At 53.3% G+C, this 17585-nt stretch overlaps 1 protein-coding gene across 4 annotated transcripts; it reads left to right on the top strand.

Annotated features, from left to right (window-relative positions):
- The first annotated feature begins 1478 nt into the window (after window positions 1-1478).
- Window positions 1479-13969, top strand: SLC52A3 (solute carrier family 52 member 3). 4 transcript variants are annotated; one of them, XM_081833017.1, is made up of 7 exons: window positions 1479-1540; window positions 1752-1873; window positions 2071-2167; window positions 8062-8672; window positions 10059-10567; window positions 12224-12347; window positions 12840-13969. In XM_081833017.1, the coding sequence occupies exons 4-7, from the start codon at window positions 8106-8108 to the stop codon at window positions 13050-13052; spliced, it is 1413 nt and encodes a 470-aa protein (XP_081689143.1). In that variant the 5' UTR covers window positions 1479-1540; window positions 1752-1873; window positions 2071-2167; window positions 8062-8105; the 3' UTR covers window positions 13053-13969. The 4 variants fall into 4 exon arrangements, with proteins under 4 accessions (XP_081689143.1, XP_081689142.1, XP_006727567.1 ...); XM_081833016.1 differs by lacking the exon at window positions 1479-1540 and adding an exon at window positions 2929-3018 and having other exon boundaries at window positions 1647-1873; XM_006727504.3 differs by lacking the exon at window positions 1479-1540 and having other exon boundaries at window positions 1647-1873.
- The last annotated feature ends 3616 nt before the right edge of the window (window positions 13970-17585 follow it).

Genomic DNA, 17585 nt, shown 5'->3' on the forward strand with positions numbered 1-17585 from the left:
AAGAAAGGGCAAGTGATAAAAGTTGTCAGGGTTTATTGGTCCCAGCTGAGAGAGGACATGAATGTGAGGCTTAGGCATTTTTTTTATTTTTATTTATTAATTTTTTTAAGATTTTATTTATTTGACAGAGACACAGTGAAGAGAGGGAACACAAGCAGGGGGAGTGGGAGAGTGAGAAGGAAGCTTCCCGCCGAGCAGGGAGCCTGATGCGGGGCTCGATCCCAGGACCTGGGATCATGACCTGAGCCAAAGGCAGACGCTTAACGACTGAGCCACCCAGGCGCCCCGGCATTTTTTTTTTAATTTGGTGAGCAACAGGTGAGTCCTTGTGGGTTGATAATAAAGATACGTTTTTAAATTAAAAAAAAAAATACCACAAGGGGCACCTTTGAGGTGACCAGAAGGGAGACCATAGCAGCAGGGATGTGGGTCCCGCTGAACGGAGGAGGTCGGAGTCAGAAAGGAGCATCAGTCGGCGGGAGGGATTGGGGCCAGGAGCGGCCTCTCACGGCTGGAGTCCTGGCAGGGGCTCCCCTAGGGAGCACATTCTTGTGTCCCCACAACCCGAAGTGCTGCTGAGCCCCTGCCAGCTCAGAGAGGGGTCCGGTGTACCCCCCTCCCCCGCCCGGGCTCTGCTCACCTCTCATCCCAAACATCTGCCTGGAGAGCGATTGCTCATCAAGCAAAGGCATATCTCCGAGAACAAGGCAAACAGCGGGCGAGAATTCTCAGAAGTCAATATGCAATGAGCATTTACCAGGTAGGTGCCAGACCCCGTGTGAGAGTCAGCTGGAGTCGGCTTCGAATCTGACCCTGCACTTCCCAGCTAGAGCACCTCGAGCCAGTCACTTAACCTCTGCAAGTCTCAGTTTCCCCCTCTGTAAAGTAGCAACTAAAAGTAGTATCTGCCTACTGCCTAGGATTCCTGAAAGATTTAATCAGATTCGAACTATTACTGTTGTCAGACAGGTATTTGTCAGTAAACGTCAGAGACCAGCCCTGCGAGGCTCTTGACTTCTCTGGGCCTCTGTTTCCTCATCTGTAGAATGGGATTGTCATAGTGTGGTGAAGAGTAATGTACTCATGGCTGTCAAGCTCAGTGCCTGGCCCAGAGTCAGCTTGGCACACACTGGCTGTTAGGATTTCTGCCCTACCAGGAGGATGCTATTAATACCCCCTCTTTCCCAGTGACTCGCTTGAGCTCCAGCATTTGAACCGAGACTTTCTGCTCCGGGGATCCCTGTTCCTGTATGAAAGGAATTATGGTGGCCCTGGGGTGAGGCCAGAACCAGCCTGGGCAGGTTTTCTGCCTTCTAGGAGTCAACCCTCGCTGATAATGTGAGCCCTGTATTGCTACTGTTGTAGCCTGGGGATCGTGGGGATTGGGCGGCTGGGCCACTGCGGACACACAGTAGGCTCTTGGTGCCGGTGACAGCCCCGCCCCCCTCCCCTGCCTCTCCCTCCGCAGGGCTGGGCGGGGCAGGTTAATACTAACCCGGCAGCCTCTGCCCCTCCCGGGCACTTGGGACTGGACCTGCAGGTAAGCACGCCTTGCTGGGTGGCTCAGGGCTGGGAGACACTGCGGCAGATCCCAGCGGCTGGCACCGGGCACCGGGGGTGGGGGGGGTGGGGGGGGTGGGCACTTGTCTGGGGACAGCGGGTGGTCTGTGGTTTTTCCTCTGGTTTCAGACTCCTGGGCTGGAGGCAGGGGAGGGATAGAAGGGAAGAAGGGCTTCCTCCTGTGTGGTCAGGTTGGAGCTGGCCTGGTGGACTTCAGCCCCCTCCTCCCTGGGACAAAAGACTGGACCCCCACTGACCTCTGCCCAGCTGCCTCTCCACACCGCTGGGAAGTCTAGACGGCTGTTCCTGCCAGGTTGGGCCGGAGTCTCACCAGCCTGGGACGGGGGCTGGGGGTTGGGATGGGCACTGAAGGGAGGCTGCTTCGCCAAGGTCAGACTCGTGGGAGGCCTGCAGCCCTTCCAGGCCCGGGGAAGGAGGAGGAGGAAGGGAACTCGAAGTCCCTGCCAGCCAGCCTGGGCTCCCATTGTCTCCTTGCTTCCTCCCTATCAGCCGAGCCCAACAAGTCAGGGGCATCCCCACACCCTTTCTTCGATGGAGAAACCAAGACCTGGAGAGGGTGAGCAGCTGGCCTGAGGACACACAGCCAGTGAGTGCAGGCCTGGATGACCACCGCAACCTGAGATGGGGGGATTGGGGGGAGGGACACGGTGTGGGCAAACACTGCCTCCTCTCTGGGTCTCAGTTTCCCCACATTTGTGAGATGGGAACATTGAGTAGGAGGAGGCCTGGGACCTCTGAGGTGAGGAGAGGCAAGAGAAGGCCTCTTGATCCACAAGGATGTGAGCGGTTAGGTGAGGGTGGTGGCCGAGGCGGGCCGGGGTTCCAGCACACACAAGCCACTCCTGTACCTCTGTCTCCTTCTCTCCCACCCCCTGCCCTCTCTGCCCCACCTCTTCCCCCTGCCCTGCCTCTGTCCCTCTGTCCCTCTCCCTGCCCATTTTGGCTTCTAGCTTTGGCTCTCGCTCTCTCCCTGCTCTGTCTACTCAAAGCCACCCTGCCTCCACCTGACAACCTCCCCACCACTCTCATGAGGACGGGCCAGGTTCCACATCCCAGGCCGCAGGCAGGGGCCTGCAGGATTCACCAAGGACTCTGGGACAACACTGACTGGGACCCTTGTCCAGGAGCGGGTGTAGACAGGGCCCACACTGCCGGCTGGCACTGCCCGGGCCACCCTGGCCAACTCAACCCACAAGGCTGAGGCAGGCTGGGTCGATGGCCCAGCCCTTCGCAAACCAGGTGGCCACCTGCACCCTGGAGGAGAGACAGGGCCCTGCTCACAGGGAGATGTTACTCTGGTGGGAGCGGTCAGCACTCAAATGATAAGACACAGATAAAGCTCCACAGGTGAGTCGATGCCTGATAACGCGGTGAGGGAGCAAAGCGGAGAGCTCGGGAGCGCCGGGACTGGAGGCTGCCCAGGCTCCGATGGTCAAGGTAGGACGGGGCCCTTCCTGCCGGCTGGGGCAGGAGGTGGCCCAGCCACGCACTGAGGGCACACCGGCCCCCCACCCCCACTCCCTTGGGCCCGGGACTCTCGGCTTTAGATACAAGAATTTGAAGGAAAGAGACCCCTTTGCCAGGGGCTGTCCTGGCTCCGCACCAGGGTGCACATCTCCCATGGAGCAGATGAAGTCTTAAGTGTCTCCTCCAGAGCCTTACTTGGGTTTCTGGTCTCCCAGCATCGCTGGTGGGGCCCAGGAAGCAGATATGTCTTGGAGGCTCATTTCTCCCCTTCCCAGCCCATGCGGTGGGGAGGCCCGGGGGTGAGTGGAAAGGGGTCCAGCTCAGCCCGGCCCCTGCCGCCTCTTCGTAACGCCCTCCCTCCTGGGCTCTGCTCAGGCTGGGTCCACAGTCGGCCCGGCCTAGGTTCTAATCCCAGCTCCCAGGTGACAGGCTGGGTGACGTGGGACAAATTACTTTCCTGAGCCGCATTAACTCATTTATAAAATGGAGATTGTCATACTGCCTACCTGGGGATTGTTGGGAGGATCTAATGGATAATGTGTGTAAAGTGCTTGGCCAGTAAATGGTGGCTACTGTTAGAGTTCCTATTATCATTAGCATTACGATCTCTTGTGCCTGGAATACCACACCAGCTCACTAACGGATAAACAGGCTTCACTCCTACTTCTCCCCTGGCCCCACATGCCTCTCCTCACAATAGCCGGTGTGCTTCTCCTAAAACTCAATTAGAGCCGGTCCTCCCTCTGCCCAGGAATGGAGATCTGGGCTCAGAGAAAACACCCGAACTCTTGCCTACAGGACCCTACGTGACCTGTGCACCCCCCATCCCCCCCCGCCCGCTCGCACTGCTGCAGCCACCCCAGGGCCTTTGCACTTGCTGTTCCCTGCCCCTGCACCACTCTCCCCGGGCCTGGCTCACTCCCACACTTCCTTCACATTCCCTCTGACAACCCCATTTACAATTGCCCGCTCCTCCCAGCTTTGCTTCCCTCCCACAGCCCTTATCACTGCTGACTTGCTCTCGATTGCTGGTTTTTATTTCACTCAGTGACTTCTCCTCACACTTTCCAGAAATTACTGTCCAGCACACAGCAAGTGGCCAGCAAGTACTGGTCGAATGAATGAATAAGAACTGCAAGGTCACTAGAGGGAAAAGAGAAAAGAGCTATGTACTTTTTTTTTTTTTAAAGATTTTATTTATTTATTTGAGAGAGAGCACATGAGAGGGGGGAGGGTCAGAGGGAGAAGCAGACTCCCTGCAGAGCAGGGAGCCCAATGCGGGACTCGATCCAGGGACTCCAGGATCATGACCTGAGCCGAAGGCAGTCGCTTAACCAACTGAGCCACCCAGGCGCCCAAGAGCTATGTACTTTTTAAAAATACTCCCAACATACTCATCGTGAGCCACTCCCATACTGCTCTGAACCACCAGGCCTCTGCACATGCAGTTCTCTCTGCCGAGGACATCCCCCCGCCCCCCGCCCCCCGCCATCGTCACTGATGGCTACGTCCCCCATCAATGGCTCATTGTGTCTCCCAGGTCCAGGAGCATGGGGCGCCTGGTGTGGCTGCCTGGAAGCAGGCCCAGGCAGGAGAGCCACACAGGAGATGGGTCATGCTGGGCCGTACCACCACCATGACTGTTTCCCAGCCAACGGAAGAGACTTGCAGAGCCAAATCACTTCCCTCAACTTACACAGCCATGTGGTGCCTGCATTAGAACCCAGACAACTCTGCTCTGTGGGGTGTGGGGATTTAGTCTTTCGGTGCATAGAACCTGTTGCACATAAAGGAGACTCAGGCTCCTTACCTGCCCACCTGCCCTCATCTCCTCAAGCCCACTGCTCCAGCAACTCTGCCCCCGGCTCATTCCTGCCTCAGGACATTTGCACAGGCAGTTCCCTCTGCCTCTATGTTCTTTGGACATTTTTATTCTTTTTTTAATTAAAAAAATATATTTAAACATTTGATCCAGCTGGAATTCTTTTTTTCAGGTGTGAGGGATAAGAAGTAAGGAAGAGATCCAGCTTTATTTCTTTTTTCCCAAATGACTATCCTGGCAAGTCTTATTTTCTGACTGGTTCTATGCAGGAAAACTACATATTTATAAATGTTTATAAATGTATAACTGGACATCTGGCTGAACTCTCATTATTTTAATAGCTTTTCAGATGATAAAAGTAACCATCTTTAGCAAATCCACCTCCTCCCTTTAGTTATTTACTTATTCCTGTTTATTAGAAGTATCAGTGATCACCTCCTCTGTATCCTTGTTTATTTTACGCTGCCCTCTGCCACCAAGGTCTAGAGCAGTGAGTCACCACCCCGCCCAGACTGTGCTGCCATCTCTCTCTCCAGGCATGTCTGGGGCTGTGGGGGAATGTTACTCAGACTCCATATATCCACTACTGCTTTGACTCCACTAAGGACTATCTATCAATATGAAATGACTCGGGGTCTTAATTTATACTTTTGGCATCAAATCCCATATCGAGAGCTCTTTGTTTCTCTCCCTCTCTTCCCTCCCTCCCTCCCTCTCTCTCTTTCCCTTTTTCTCCCTCCCTCCCTCTCTCTTTCTCTCTCCCTCCATCTCTTTGCATTTCCCTGGAAGACCTTTGCCCCCAGGTTTACTCTTAATCTTTCTATGTCTCTTTAAGGTGTATTTCAACAACTAATCCTATTTGATTTTGGTTTTTGATCAAATCCCGGTTGGGACAGGACCTGAGTTTCTGAGTTGGGACATCCAGAGTAAAGGAGATAAATGTCCTCATGGGTTTTCTGCTACTGTAATCAGTCTCTCTATATCCTTGAACATCTATCTCTGTACACTTGGCCACTGTTTTGCTGTATATAAAATCAGTAGCTTAAACAAGAGAACAGCTTATTTACAATGCAAACAACATTGAACAAACAAAAGAGTTCAGCGGCAGGCAGAACAGAACCAGTATGGCAACTCCGTGCCGCAAAGCCTTAAGGTCTAATCTCCCTCTAGCCCCCACACCATCCTTCTTAGCACAAAACGACCACTGGGGTTCTGGCCATCACATCTGAGTTCCAGAAAGCAGGACAGAGGAAGGACAGAAAGGTACGCTCCCTCATCTTTAAGGAGACTTTTCGAAGTTCCTCACAACCTCACTGGCCTGGCCTCAATCGGCTGGCTGTGTACCACTGCAAGGGAGGCTGGGAAAGGTACTCCTTTAGCTCGGTGGCCATTTGCCCAACCAAAAATCTGGTCTCCGTGACAACTAAGGAAAAAGGGAAGAGTAGGTAATGGGAAGCAGCTAGCAGCCTCTGCCTTGGAATATCATTCAACCTCTACCTTTTTGTCCTTCCCTGTCATTTCACCCATCAGAGGCAGAACTCTGCCTGCGTTGGGGCAGGGCAGCTCTTTTTTAGTGGGATTCTGCCTGTTCTATGTCACAGTCTGGTCTCAGGTGGGAGTGAGCAGCCAAGAAGCTGCGCACGACTGAACGGGGCGGGGGCGGGCAAGGGTTCTCCGCATGCAACAGCTGCCTGGAGCTTCCCTCCCTGGGTGCTCTCGGTGGGGGGCCCAGAGCCAGGCCTGTCCCGGGCTGTTAGTCAGGCCGGCCTCAGAGGTGAGAGACAGAGCTTAAGCCACCTGCCTGAGTCCTCTAGACAGACTGTGGTGGAGCAGGACGGAAAGCAGGTCAGACTGCACTCTGCTCAGTGGAGGATGGAAGAAAGGAGTTCATCTGCGGCTGAGAGTCAGTTCTGTGTGTGGAACCCGGAAAGGAGCCGCTGAGGTTGGGACTTTCCCAGGTGAGGCCTAGCCACAGGGATGCTTTGGCAGCTTCCAGAAGAGAACGAGGTTAGACCTGGGGGCAGGGGGTGGTCAGGAGGCCAAAAGCTGCAAGGGACTGGTTCCAAATCCTACCTCCCCAGACCCCACCCTGTTTCCCATCTCTAAAAGGAAGGGCTTGGCCCCATCAACATTTCTCTCCAAAATGGTGCCTCATGGGAAACTTTTTTTTTCCTTTTTAAAAAAATTGCATTAATTTTAGTCATGTATTAATTTTCATGTGAATTGGACAAAAACAACCATGTCACCAAACCCGGCATTTCACCATGAGGGTGATAGCTAGCCCTCAGTAAGTGCTTACTGTACTCCAGACCCTGTTTAAAAAACATTAGCTTATTAACATTAACATATTTGCATATCATTACAGTCCATAAAGTCAAGACTGTCCTCTCTTTACAGATGAGGAATAGGAGGCACAGAGAGGCAATGTCACTTGCCCGAGGTCACCCTGCTAGCCAGGGGCAGAGCTGGGTGCAAGCCCAGATCTTTTTGTATGTTTAAGGTTTATTTGTACCTTATCCTCTGAACTGTTCACATCCTTTGCCCATTCTTCTATTCAGTCTTTTTGTTCTTTTTTTTTAAAGATTTTATTTATTTGAGACAGAGAGAATGAGATACAGAGAGCATGAGAGGGAGGAGGGTCAGAGGGAGAAGCAGGCTTCTCGCTGAGCAGGGAGCCCAATGCGGGACTCGATCCCGGGACTCCAGGATCATGACCTGAGCCGAAGGCAGTCGCTTAACCAACTGAGCCACCCAGGCGCCCTCAGTCTTTTTGTTCTTAATTTCTACAAACTCTTTACATAAGAGGAAGATGATCCCTTTGTCTGTGATTTACATTGCAAATATTTCCCCCAGGTGGTCATCTTTTGATCTTACTGTTGGTATTTCTGACCTTTTCTCTTTTTTTTTTTTTTGAAGAAGGTGTTTTGTTGTCGGATTACTTTTGTTTTAATATTTATGCCGTTATATGTGTCCAACTTTTCTTTGATGGTCTCTGGAATTATGAGCCACAGTTAGAGAAGCTTGCCCCTCTGGAAAGGTTAGTTATAAAAGAATTTGTCTGTGTTTTCCTATCATAAAAAGCCAACTTGTTCACGAGAAGGGGAAAGATCAGGGAAGACGGCATACTGTTTTGACAGACGGTGACCCTGCTATTGCTCACCCGGCATTTTTGTCCACGGTTCCCACTGCAGGCTGATCTGGGAGGAGGCGGCTTCGGCGCAGGGCAGACATCATCATGGCCCTCCTGGTACACCTGCTGGTCTGCACCTTCGGGATGGGCTCCTGGGTAGCCATCAACGGGCTGTGGGTAGAGCTGCCCCTGCTGGTGACAGAGCTGCCCGAGGGGTGGTACCTTCCCTCCTACCTCACGGTGGTCATCCAGCTGGCCAACATCGGCCCCCTCCTGGTCACCCTGCTCCATCACTTCCAGCCCAGCTGCCTTTCCGAAGTGCCCATCATCTTCACCGTGCTGGCTGTGGGCACCCTGGCGTGCACCCTCTTCGCCTTCCTCTGGAATGTCACCTCCTGGGTGCTGGACGGCCACCACAGTGTTGCCTTCATGGTCCTCACCTTCTTCCTGGCCCTGGTGGACTGCACCTCTTCGGTCACCTTCCTGCCTTTCATGAGCCGGCTGCCCACCCGCTACCTCACCACCTTCTTTGCGGGTGAAGGACTCAGCGGCCTCCTGCCTGCCCTGGTGGCTCTTGCCCAGGGCTCGGGTCTCACCACCTGTGTCAACGTCACTCGGCCATCAGACACCACCCCAAGCACTGAGACCACCGGGAAGACTGTCTTCCTGCAGGTACCGGACATGACCCATTACCGTGCTCTGTGCTCGGTCACAAGGAAGACCATGCGGAGGGCTTGTGTTTCCTAGATGTTGGGTAGACCAGTGTTCTCGACCTGGCTGCACATCAGATCACCTACCCGGGGGGGCTACTGAAACACAGCGGTGGGCCCCACCCCATCCAGCCAGTGAAAGAAACTCTCTGGGGCGTGGGGCTTCTCAGAGACCCTTGAGGTCCAAAGTGTTTTGGAATCTGGAGTTTCGGACTTTAGAACACACCTGTCCTGGTCTGCAAGAGCACTTGTGACCCAGCAGTCCAGCACAGTGACGTCACTGCCTACAGCCCGGGGGCCATTCCTGCCCAGTGGGCACGTCAGGCTGTAAATAGACTACCTCCGTTCAAGTGTGGCTGCCAGCTGAGGCATGAAAAAAATCCGAACTTTCAGAGCTTTTTGCATTTCCAAATTGCAAAACAGGGATGGTGAACTTGTATTTATTCAAAAGTCCTCAGGTGATGCTGAGGTACAGCCAGGGCTAAGAACTGTAGACTTTATGTTTTTTAAGATTTTATTTATTTAGTTGAGAGAGAGATCGTGCGTGCGTGAGAGAGAGAGCACAAGCAGGGGGAGCAGCAGAGGGAGAGGGAGAGATGCGGGGCTCGATCCCAGGACCCTGAGCCAAAGGCAGACGCTCAACCGTCTGAGCCACCCCCGCACCCGGAACGGTAGACTTTAACATTGCTTCAATGCTTCGTGTTGTTGAAACGTCCAACTTTTCTCCGCTGTGTGGACACTTGTGAAGTTGGACACTTCACATAAGGCCTGGCATCGCCCAAACCACAGAGGTCCAGCCATGGGTGCAAACCCAGGGGCCCCAGGGCCACCATATCCCGAGAGCACTCCACTTTTAAGTGTTTGAATTAGTTGAAGACATGTAAATATTTTGAAATTTCACACGCATAGGTCTAGAGGCCCGGCATCTGCTAAGAAGGGATCTGGCCACACCAGGCCCCACCGGGCAACCTCGGGAGGGGCTGCGGTCTCCGGCCCTGGCAGGCGGCAGCGTGAGAAAAGGCGTAGCTTCTAAGTCTGAAAGAAGCCACATAGCCCCCGTGAGCCTCAGGGAAGACGAAGCGTTCTGACACCCCCGAGCCCTCCAGAACTGGGGCTGATGGTGCCCACTGCCTGGGGCCGCGAGGAGGCACGCACGGGCTGACCCAGGCAAAGTGCCGTCCGAGCGCTGGGCATTTCTGATCACTGCCTGAGGAGTTCTGTGTGTGTTATTCGGCCCTTACTTACTAGCAATGCCTGCTATTTATTGGATATGATTATTAATATTGCTGTTACCCGTGCCCCGACATCCCCCGGGGATCTGCCTGACCCTGGTTTTGTCTTTCCCCAGGGAGCTAACAGCACTTTGGTGTCTGACCTGCCTGGGACGACACGTTCCGCCGTCCATCTGGAAAGCCGCTACCTCCCGGCCAACTTCTCGCCCTTGGTCTTCTTCCTCCTGCTCTCCTTCATGATGGCCTGCTGCCTGGTTGCTTTCTTTCTCCTCCAGCGTCAGCCCAGACCCAGGGAATCTTCCATAGAAGACCTCCTCACCTCCCAGGTCACCCTCCACTCCATCCGGCCACGGGAAGGGGAGGACCTGGGCCCCCCAGACCCAGGGGCTAGCGGCAAGGCCCAGGGGCATCCAGAGGAGAAAACGGCCTCCGACGACCGCCCAGCCCACCTGGCCTTCATCTACGTCCTGGTGGCCTTCGTGAACGCGCTCACCAACGGCGTGCTGCCCTCCGTGCAGACCTACTCCTGCCTCTCCTACGGGCCTGTTGCTTACCACCTGTCCGCCACCCTCAGCTCCATGGCCAACCCTCTCGCCTGCTTCCTCTCCATGTTTCTGCCGCACAGGTCTGCCCCAACTGGCCCTGGGGAACTCTTGTTGGATGCATTTCATTCCAGAATCAGAATTCCAAACCCCAACTGTCAGGTTCTGCGTATAGAACATGGCTTCTAGGGCTTGACTGCCTGGGTTCAAATCCCAACTCGGCCACTTCCTAGCAATGAGGTCCCGGACAAATCACTTCACCTCTCTGTGCCTCAAGGATACTTATCTGGAAAATGGGGATAATAGTAGTTCTCCCTCCTAGGATTGCTGGGAGCATAAAATGAGCTAATTTGGTAAAGATTTTTAGAGCAGTACTTCTGCAGGGCAGGTCCAGTGTAGGTGTTGACCAGCCACTGGGCCTTGAGGAGGAATGCGCAGGCAGGAGCTGAGGTTCCCATTTACAAGTGGGAACCCTGAGGCTCACAGAAAGGGTCTAATCCCATGGTCTATTTCCCTGGACTTCAGCCCTGTCCTCCCGCCTCCGGCTCACTCTGGCTCCTTTACAGCGGCAGATCTGGAAGAGTGGCTAAGCAAATTGGCAAAATGCAGACTGAGCCAGCCTACATTGGGACCTGAGATTTCAAATTTTAGTACACAACCTAAGTGGTTCCGCTGCAGGGGTTCAGACCCTGGGAAGGGACACACGGACTTTGGGGTCGTGAAACTTGAGGGCCCACAACCTCCCAGCCAGCTCTCTGCCCTGCCTGCCCTCACGGGCCTCTCTGACCTGCTCACGCCCCCTTCCCCAGCTCAGGAAGGAGGGAGAACGAGAAGAGGAGAGTCAGACAGAAAATGTCACATTGCCAGAAAGCTGAATTTTCTCCCTTCGGGACTGAAACTGTGGAAGGAGGCTGGAGATTTCTGGGGAAGCAGAAGCACAGTCCACAGATGTGTGGAATAGGGAGCGCCCAGAATGTTAGAAATACCCAGTCTGAAAGACAGGGGCTCCAAGAATCTCGGAGCAGAAAGAGTCCTTAGAGGCAGGGCCAGGCCCTCCACTTCCACGCAGGACCCCAGGTAGTCTTGGTGTTCTGAAGAGCGTGCACAGGGAGGCCCCAGGGGGATGACCTCTAATGAAGGACAGTGTCCTCCGTTGTCATACTAGAGCCGACGTGGGATCCCAGCCAGCCATCAGGGCCCCTAGATCACGTAGACCTCATGCTGTAGATGACACCGGAGGGGAAGGGGTCAGCTGAGGCTCACAGCACCGACTGCAGTGCAAGGCTGCAAGCCACATCCTTGTCCCCCCCGGCTTCCTGGCTGAGGTTGGGCATGTTGCAGGAGGAAATGGAGCTGGCAGAACACCGGGTGGGGCCCCGGGCCAGGCCCTGCGCATTCCGTTCCACAGGTTCCGGCGGCCCTGCCCGGCTCCTCGCGCTGGTGAGGAAGCAGGCTCAGGGGCCAGTCTCGCAGCTTCAGGGGGAAGGGGAACCTGAAGCAGGTCCCCGTAGCACCAGAGTCCATTCTGTTTCTCCTGCCATGAATGCTCAGGGTGACTTAGACCAGTTTTGCCCCTCAGGAAGCTCACTGACCTGCTTGAGCCAGGTGGCCTGGAAGTTTCCATGTGGATCTGACCTCTAACCCTAGAGACACTGACCATTCTACGCGGCGCCCCAGGGTAGGGGAGGCAGAAGTCAGGCTGCTCACCTCCTCCATTCTCCTCCTCTACTCTGCCCTAGGTCTCTGCCAATTCTGGGGGTCCTCACGGTGCTCGGGACTGGCTTCGGGGCCTACAACATGGCCATGGCCGTGATGAGCCCTTGCCCCCTCATGCAGGGCCACTGGGCTGGAGAAATCCTCATTGTAAGTATCTGGCCTATGCAGCCGCCTCCCTCCCTCCCCCTCGCCTAGCCAAGGCGCTTTCTGTTGGCCAAAGTCTTTGTGTTTGTGCCCCAAGGAAGCCCCGGGTGGGGTTGGGCAGGGGGAGGGATGCTTCTCCTTTGGGAATGGAGGCTTAGGAAGGTAAGGTGGCTGGTCCAAGGTGACATTCCAGCCTCTCCGCTGAATGCCACACTCTCCCTGCCATGTGTACCTCAGCCCTGGCTTTCTCCCAGATGCCCTTGACTTGATCACGGGGGGGCACCAAGGCTACTGGGTTCTCCTTTGCCCTGGGCCGGGGTGTCAACTCATGGGGCCCTCTTAGCCCTAGGGAGTCACCCCCAAAGACTTTTGAATTTAAAGGTTATTCCATGGGGTTCCCTTAGCCCAGTTAGGTCACCCTACAAGCATCCTTCTCCCCTGGGGCTCACCCCAAAGTCCCCTTCACTCTGCATCTCTGCCACCCGTTATCCGCAGGTGGCCTCGTGGGTGCTGTTCATCGGCTGTCTGAGCTACGTCAAGGTGATGCTGGGCGTGATCCTGCGCGACCACAGCCGCGGCGCCCTCCTGTGGTGCGGCGCGGCGGTGCAGCTGGGCTCCCTGCTCGGAGCTCTGCTCATGTTCCCGCTGGTCAACGTGCTGCGGCTCTTCTCATCGGCCGACTTCTGCAACCTGCAGTGCTCCGCCTAGGACACCTGGCGCAGTCCAGGACAGCGCCCTGAGCCCCCCCCCTCCCCCCCCCGTTACTAACACCTGGGAAGTTGAGCAGGGCACATGCCCAAGGTCCCAAGGGCAGGGAGCTGGGAGGCCCAGGCTGAGTACTTAAGCATCGCCACCAGCTCCCCTCAGGAAGGGTGGAGAACGCCACAAGGCCCCCCACGGGACCTGGAAGTGCAAAGCACAGCCCTCCCCCACTCTGGGCCACAGTGCCCGCAACTCCATTGCCGAACTCCTTCGGACTGTTGAGAGAGAGCAGGTTTGCAGCACCCAGCTGGAGGCAGGCTCAAGGGTGTCAAGGGTGTCAGAAGCGCGACCGCTGAGAGGGTGAGCTAGCCCTCACAGGCTGTGGGACCTCGGGGAAGTCACTTATTTCTCTGTGCCTCGGTTTCCTAAAATGGGGATTATGATAAATAGCACCTACCTCAGAGGCTTAGCACGGGGATAAAAGGGAGAAGCGCCCAGCATGTAGCAAGCCCTCTTGGGCCATTTCCTGATGTGCTGCCCCACAGAAATAACAAGGGACAATCTACACAACGTAGAAGTGGCCAGGGTGGTTGAGAGATGACCCCTGCCCCATTTCCTTTTTCCCACTCTCCTCGCAGAGAAGCTTCTAAAAAATGGCAAACGGTGGGACCCTGGGCATCCCGACTCCCCAGTTCCCAATATGGATGGACGTTGTACCCCACACACCCCTTCCTGTCACCCCTCCTGACCCACAAGGTCCTGCTGCTTGGAAAGTGAGTGACCTCCTGGGAGGCAGAGAGATGATGGGGGGAGGGGCTACACCAAAACTCTGGAAGTGAGTCCCATCCCCTTCCCCCACTCACCAAGGCCAGGATTGGACCCTGAGAACCCTGGGAAGTCTGGGAAGGAGTGCATTCGCTACATGACTGTTATTTTGTTCTCTTTTTTCTTTCTTTTTTTTTTTTTAGATAGACATTTCCCTGCTTTTACACTAAAATCAGCCCTCCCAAGAAAAAGTCTAACATGAACCCCAAAATCAAGATCATCGGTTTTCAGTTAGTTCTAAGGTCAAGGCTAAGCTCAGAAATTAATAGAATCAAGTGCTTAGAGAATGTCTGGTCCTGGGGACTTCTTTTCTTTAGTGGTTTGTTTGCTTGCCACCAGCCCTCCTTTTAATTTATTGTGAATAGATAATGTAGTCACATGTTCCAAAAATCAGAAAATATAAAATTATGTTCAGCAAAAAAATTCCTTCTCTCCTGTCCCCCATCTGCCCAGTTCTTCTCAACACACACAAAGACACACACACACTCATGGGCACGTGCACACACACAAGCACTTTCTAGTTTCTTGTTCACTCTTGCAGAGATTATGCAAGTACAAATACAGACTCTTTTTACAGAAAAAGTACCAAACTACCGTGTACCTTGCACTTTTGCTCAACAATTAAAATGGAGAGAAGGGGGCGCCTGGGTGGCTCAGTTGGTTAAGCGACTGCCTTCAGCTCAGCTTTTGCCCATTTTTTAAAAAAATTTTATTTATTTGGGAGAGAAAGTGAGAGAGAGAGAGACCCCAGCACGAGTGGAGGAGCAGAGGGAGAGGAAGAAGCAGACTCCCCACTGAGCAGGGAGTCTGATGTGGGGCTCCTTCCCAGAACCCCGTGAGAATGACCTAAGCTGAAGGCAGGTGCTTAACCAACTGAGCCCCACCCAGGCGCCCTCTTTTGCCCATTTTTATTTGTGTTTGGACCTCTCTGTGGTTCTGCTTTCACCCGCCGTCCTTGGAGGTCTTTATGACATTGACAGCCTTTAAGCGAAGGCGCATGAGTCCGCTCTCCACAGTCTCCTCCGTACAATGGGGACAATAAGAGCATCTCCCAACCAGGGTTGCTGTGAGGGTTGCACGACCTTATTAATAAGCGCAGCGAGCTTAGCGCCACACCCGCAAACAGCAAGTGCTCCATAAATGTCATTAAAAGCTTCTACTTTCTGAAAATATCTACTAAAGACCCTGGACGGCCCTCCTGCCCTTACCTCCCGGAGTTAAACCCGGTTGCTAGGGTGACCGAGTCACCTGCTGTCTCTGCCCTCCAACCAAATAAGTTCCCTGAAGAATGAGCTCAGGACTCCGGATTGAGCCTGGGGTTGGCAGCGGGTGGGCGGGTTCCCCTAGGATGTGCCTGAGCTGGTATCTCCCCGTGGTGGGAGGGAAGGGGGAAAGCCAGAGGAGGGTGTGCTCCCGCGGCAGAAACTGACCTGCAACAGCCGTGGGGTGAGGGGCAGCAAGCAGCTTGCAGAGGGACGGACCTTAGAGGCCAAGGTTATGAAGGGGTGGAGGGTTGTGTTGGCCTGTGTGGGGTTTGGGGGGGAGGGGGTAGTGACATTGCAAGGACCACAGCAGGTGCGAACAGGTTCAGAAATGACTACAGGCACCCTGGGCAAAAAAAAAAAAAACAAAAAAAAGCCAGCATAACACACAGACTGAAATACACAATGTGTCCTTTCTGTTGGCCTCCTTAGAATTTTTTCTGGCCATGGATGACTGAGCATAGGGTCTGTATAGAAAAAGGACAGAGTGACCCTCCTTCCACCCCAGGGTAGTGGATGGGAGCTGAAGGGGTATGAATATGGGGAGGAGTGGGGTTCTAGCTCTGCCCAGAGAACCAGAGCAAGAGGGGCTGCTATGGTTTGAAGTTGGCCACCCAAACTACCGAAGTGGGGGGTCCCCGGAAGACATTCCCTCCTACCATTTTTCTGGAGTAGTGTACTCTGAGAGACACTTACCCAGAGCCTCCCAGACCCCAGCACAGAGAGTGCCTCTCCCTAAGAAGGGCTCAGCAAATATAGTTTAGGGGTGAGCGGAATGGCACCTCCAAAGATGCACACACTTCAATTCCTGAAGCCTGTATATATGTTACATTGCATGGCAAAAGGGACTTTGGTGATGGAGTCGAGGTTACAGACCTTAAAACAGATTATTTTGGATTACCTGGGTAAGCCCAATCTAATGACACAAGACCTTAAAAGCAGAGAATGGGAAGAGATTCAGCAAAAGGTAGGAAGAAAGAGGCAGCATCATACAACTCAATATAAAAAAAAAAAAATCCCATTAAAAATGGGCAAAAGACCCAAACAGACATTTTTCCAAAGAAGACATATTTATGGCTGACAGGTTCATGAAGAAAAGTTCAACATCACTCATCATCAGGGAACTGCAAATCAAAACCGCAATGAGATAGCACCCCGCAACTGTTAGAATGGCTCATATCAAAAAGACAAGAGATGACAAGTCTTGGCGAGGATGTGGAGAAAAAGGAACCCTCGTGCCCTGTTGGTGGGAATGCAGACTAGTGCAGCCACTCTGGGAAACAGTATGGAGGTTCCCCCAAAAAGTTAAAAATAGAACTACCATAGGATCCAGCCATCCCACTTCTGGGTATATATCTTAAGGAAATAAAATACCTCTACCAAAGAGATCTCTGCACTCCGTGTTCATGGCAGCAGCATTCACAGTAGCCAAGACATAGAAACAATCCCACTGTCCATCCACAGACGAATGGATAAAGAAAATGTATTATGTACACATGAATATTATTCAGCCTTTAAAAAAAAAAAGGAAATGTTGCCATTTGTGCCAACGTGGATGGGCCTTGAGGACATTCTGCTAAATGAAATTAGACAGAAAAAGACAACTACTGTTCCATCTCACATGTGGGATCTAAAAAAAATGGAACTCCCAGAAACTGCGAGTAGATGGGTGGTTGCTGGGGGCTGGTGGGGGCAGGGGGAATGAGGAGATGTTGGTCAAAGGATACAAACTTACAGTTATAAGAGGAATGCATTCTGGCATGCAATGTACAGTGGGGTGACCATAGTTAACAATACTGTATTGTATACTTGAAAGTGGCTAAGAGAGTAGATCTTAAATGTTCTCACTACACACACACACACACACACACACATACACACATGTGCTCAAACTCCTCCTCCTCTGGAAGTGAAAAGAAGGAACAAAAAATGAGTGCTTTTGTAGGCAGGATGGGATTCACACATGCGCAGACTAATGGTATCATTTTAAGAATGATCAGCAAAGGGGCCGAAACTTGCCAGAGAGGGTCTGGGACACACATCATCATCTTACAACTCTGATTTTGCAACGGAATGGCCTTTCCTGATTCTCTTCATGATGGCAATGAGGAAAAGTCTGGAGGAAATGCCATGGTAAATGTTGATGTTGCCAGGACTCTGCCTTTCATCTGGAAATGGCTTTCAGTTGAAAATTCCCTATGTGCAGAGGCAGCTATCTCCTGGCTATGCCTTAAGAAAGACAGTCTGCTCTGTTACAACTAGCAGTTTGGCCCAAGCCAGCGTCCTCTGGGTCCCAGGGTCCCAGCGTCCCAGGGTTCAATGGTTAGAATGTAAGATACAGAACTGTCTTGATGGAGGAAGCTATTATTATTAACAGAATGAATTCTATGCCTGCTGATGGGTATTAAAGAGGGCACGTTCTGCATGGAGCATGGGGTGTTATACGCAAACA

This window comes from Leptonychotes weddellii, chromosome 10, assembly GCF_054177405.1.
Source record: "Leptonychotes weddellii isolate Sample4059 chromosome 10, ASM5417740v2, whole genome shotgun sequence".
Taxonomy (NCBI): Eukaryota; Metazoa; Chordata; class Mammalia; order Carnivora; family Phocidae; genus Leptonychotes; species Leptonychotes weddellii.

Bases quoted from the DNA above. Each gene is read 5' to 3' on its own strand.
- SLC52A3 (XM_081833017.1), top strand. From the start codon at position 8,106: ATGGCCCTCCTGGTACACCTGCTGGTCTGCACCTTCGGGATGGGCTCC. The intron at 10,568-12,223 runs GTCTGCCCCAAC...ACTCTGCCCTAG, and splicing joins TCCATGTTTCTGCCGCACAG to GTCTCTGCCAATTCTGGGGG. The intron at 12,348-12,839 runs GTAAGTATCTGG...CGTTATCCGCAG, and splicing joins GGGCTGGAGAAATCCTCATT to GTGGCCTCGTGGGTGCTGTT.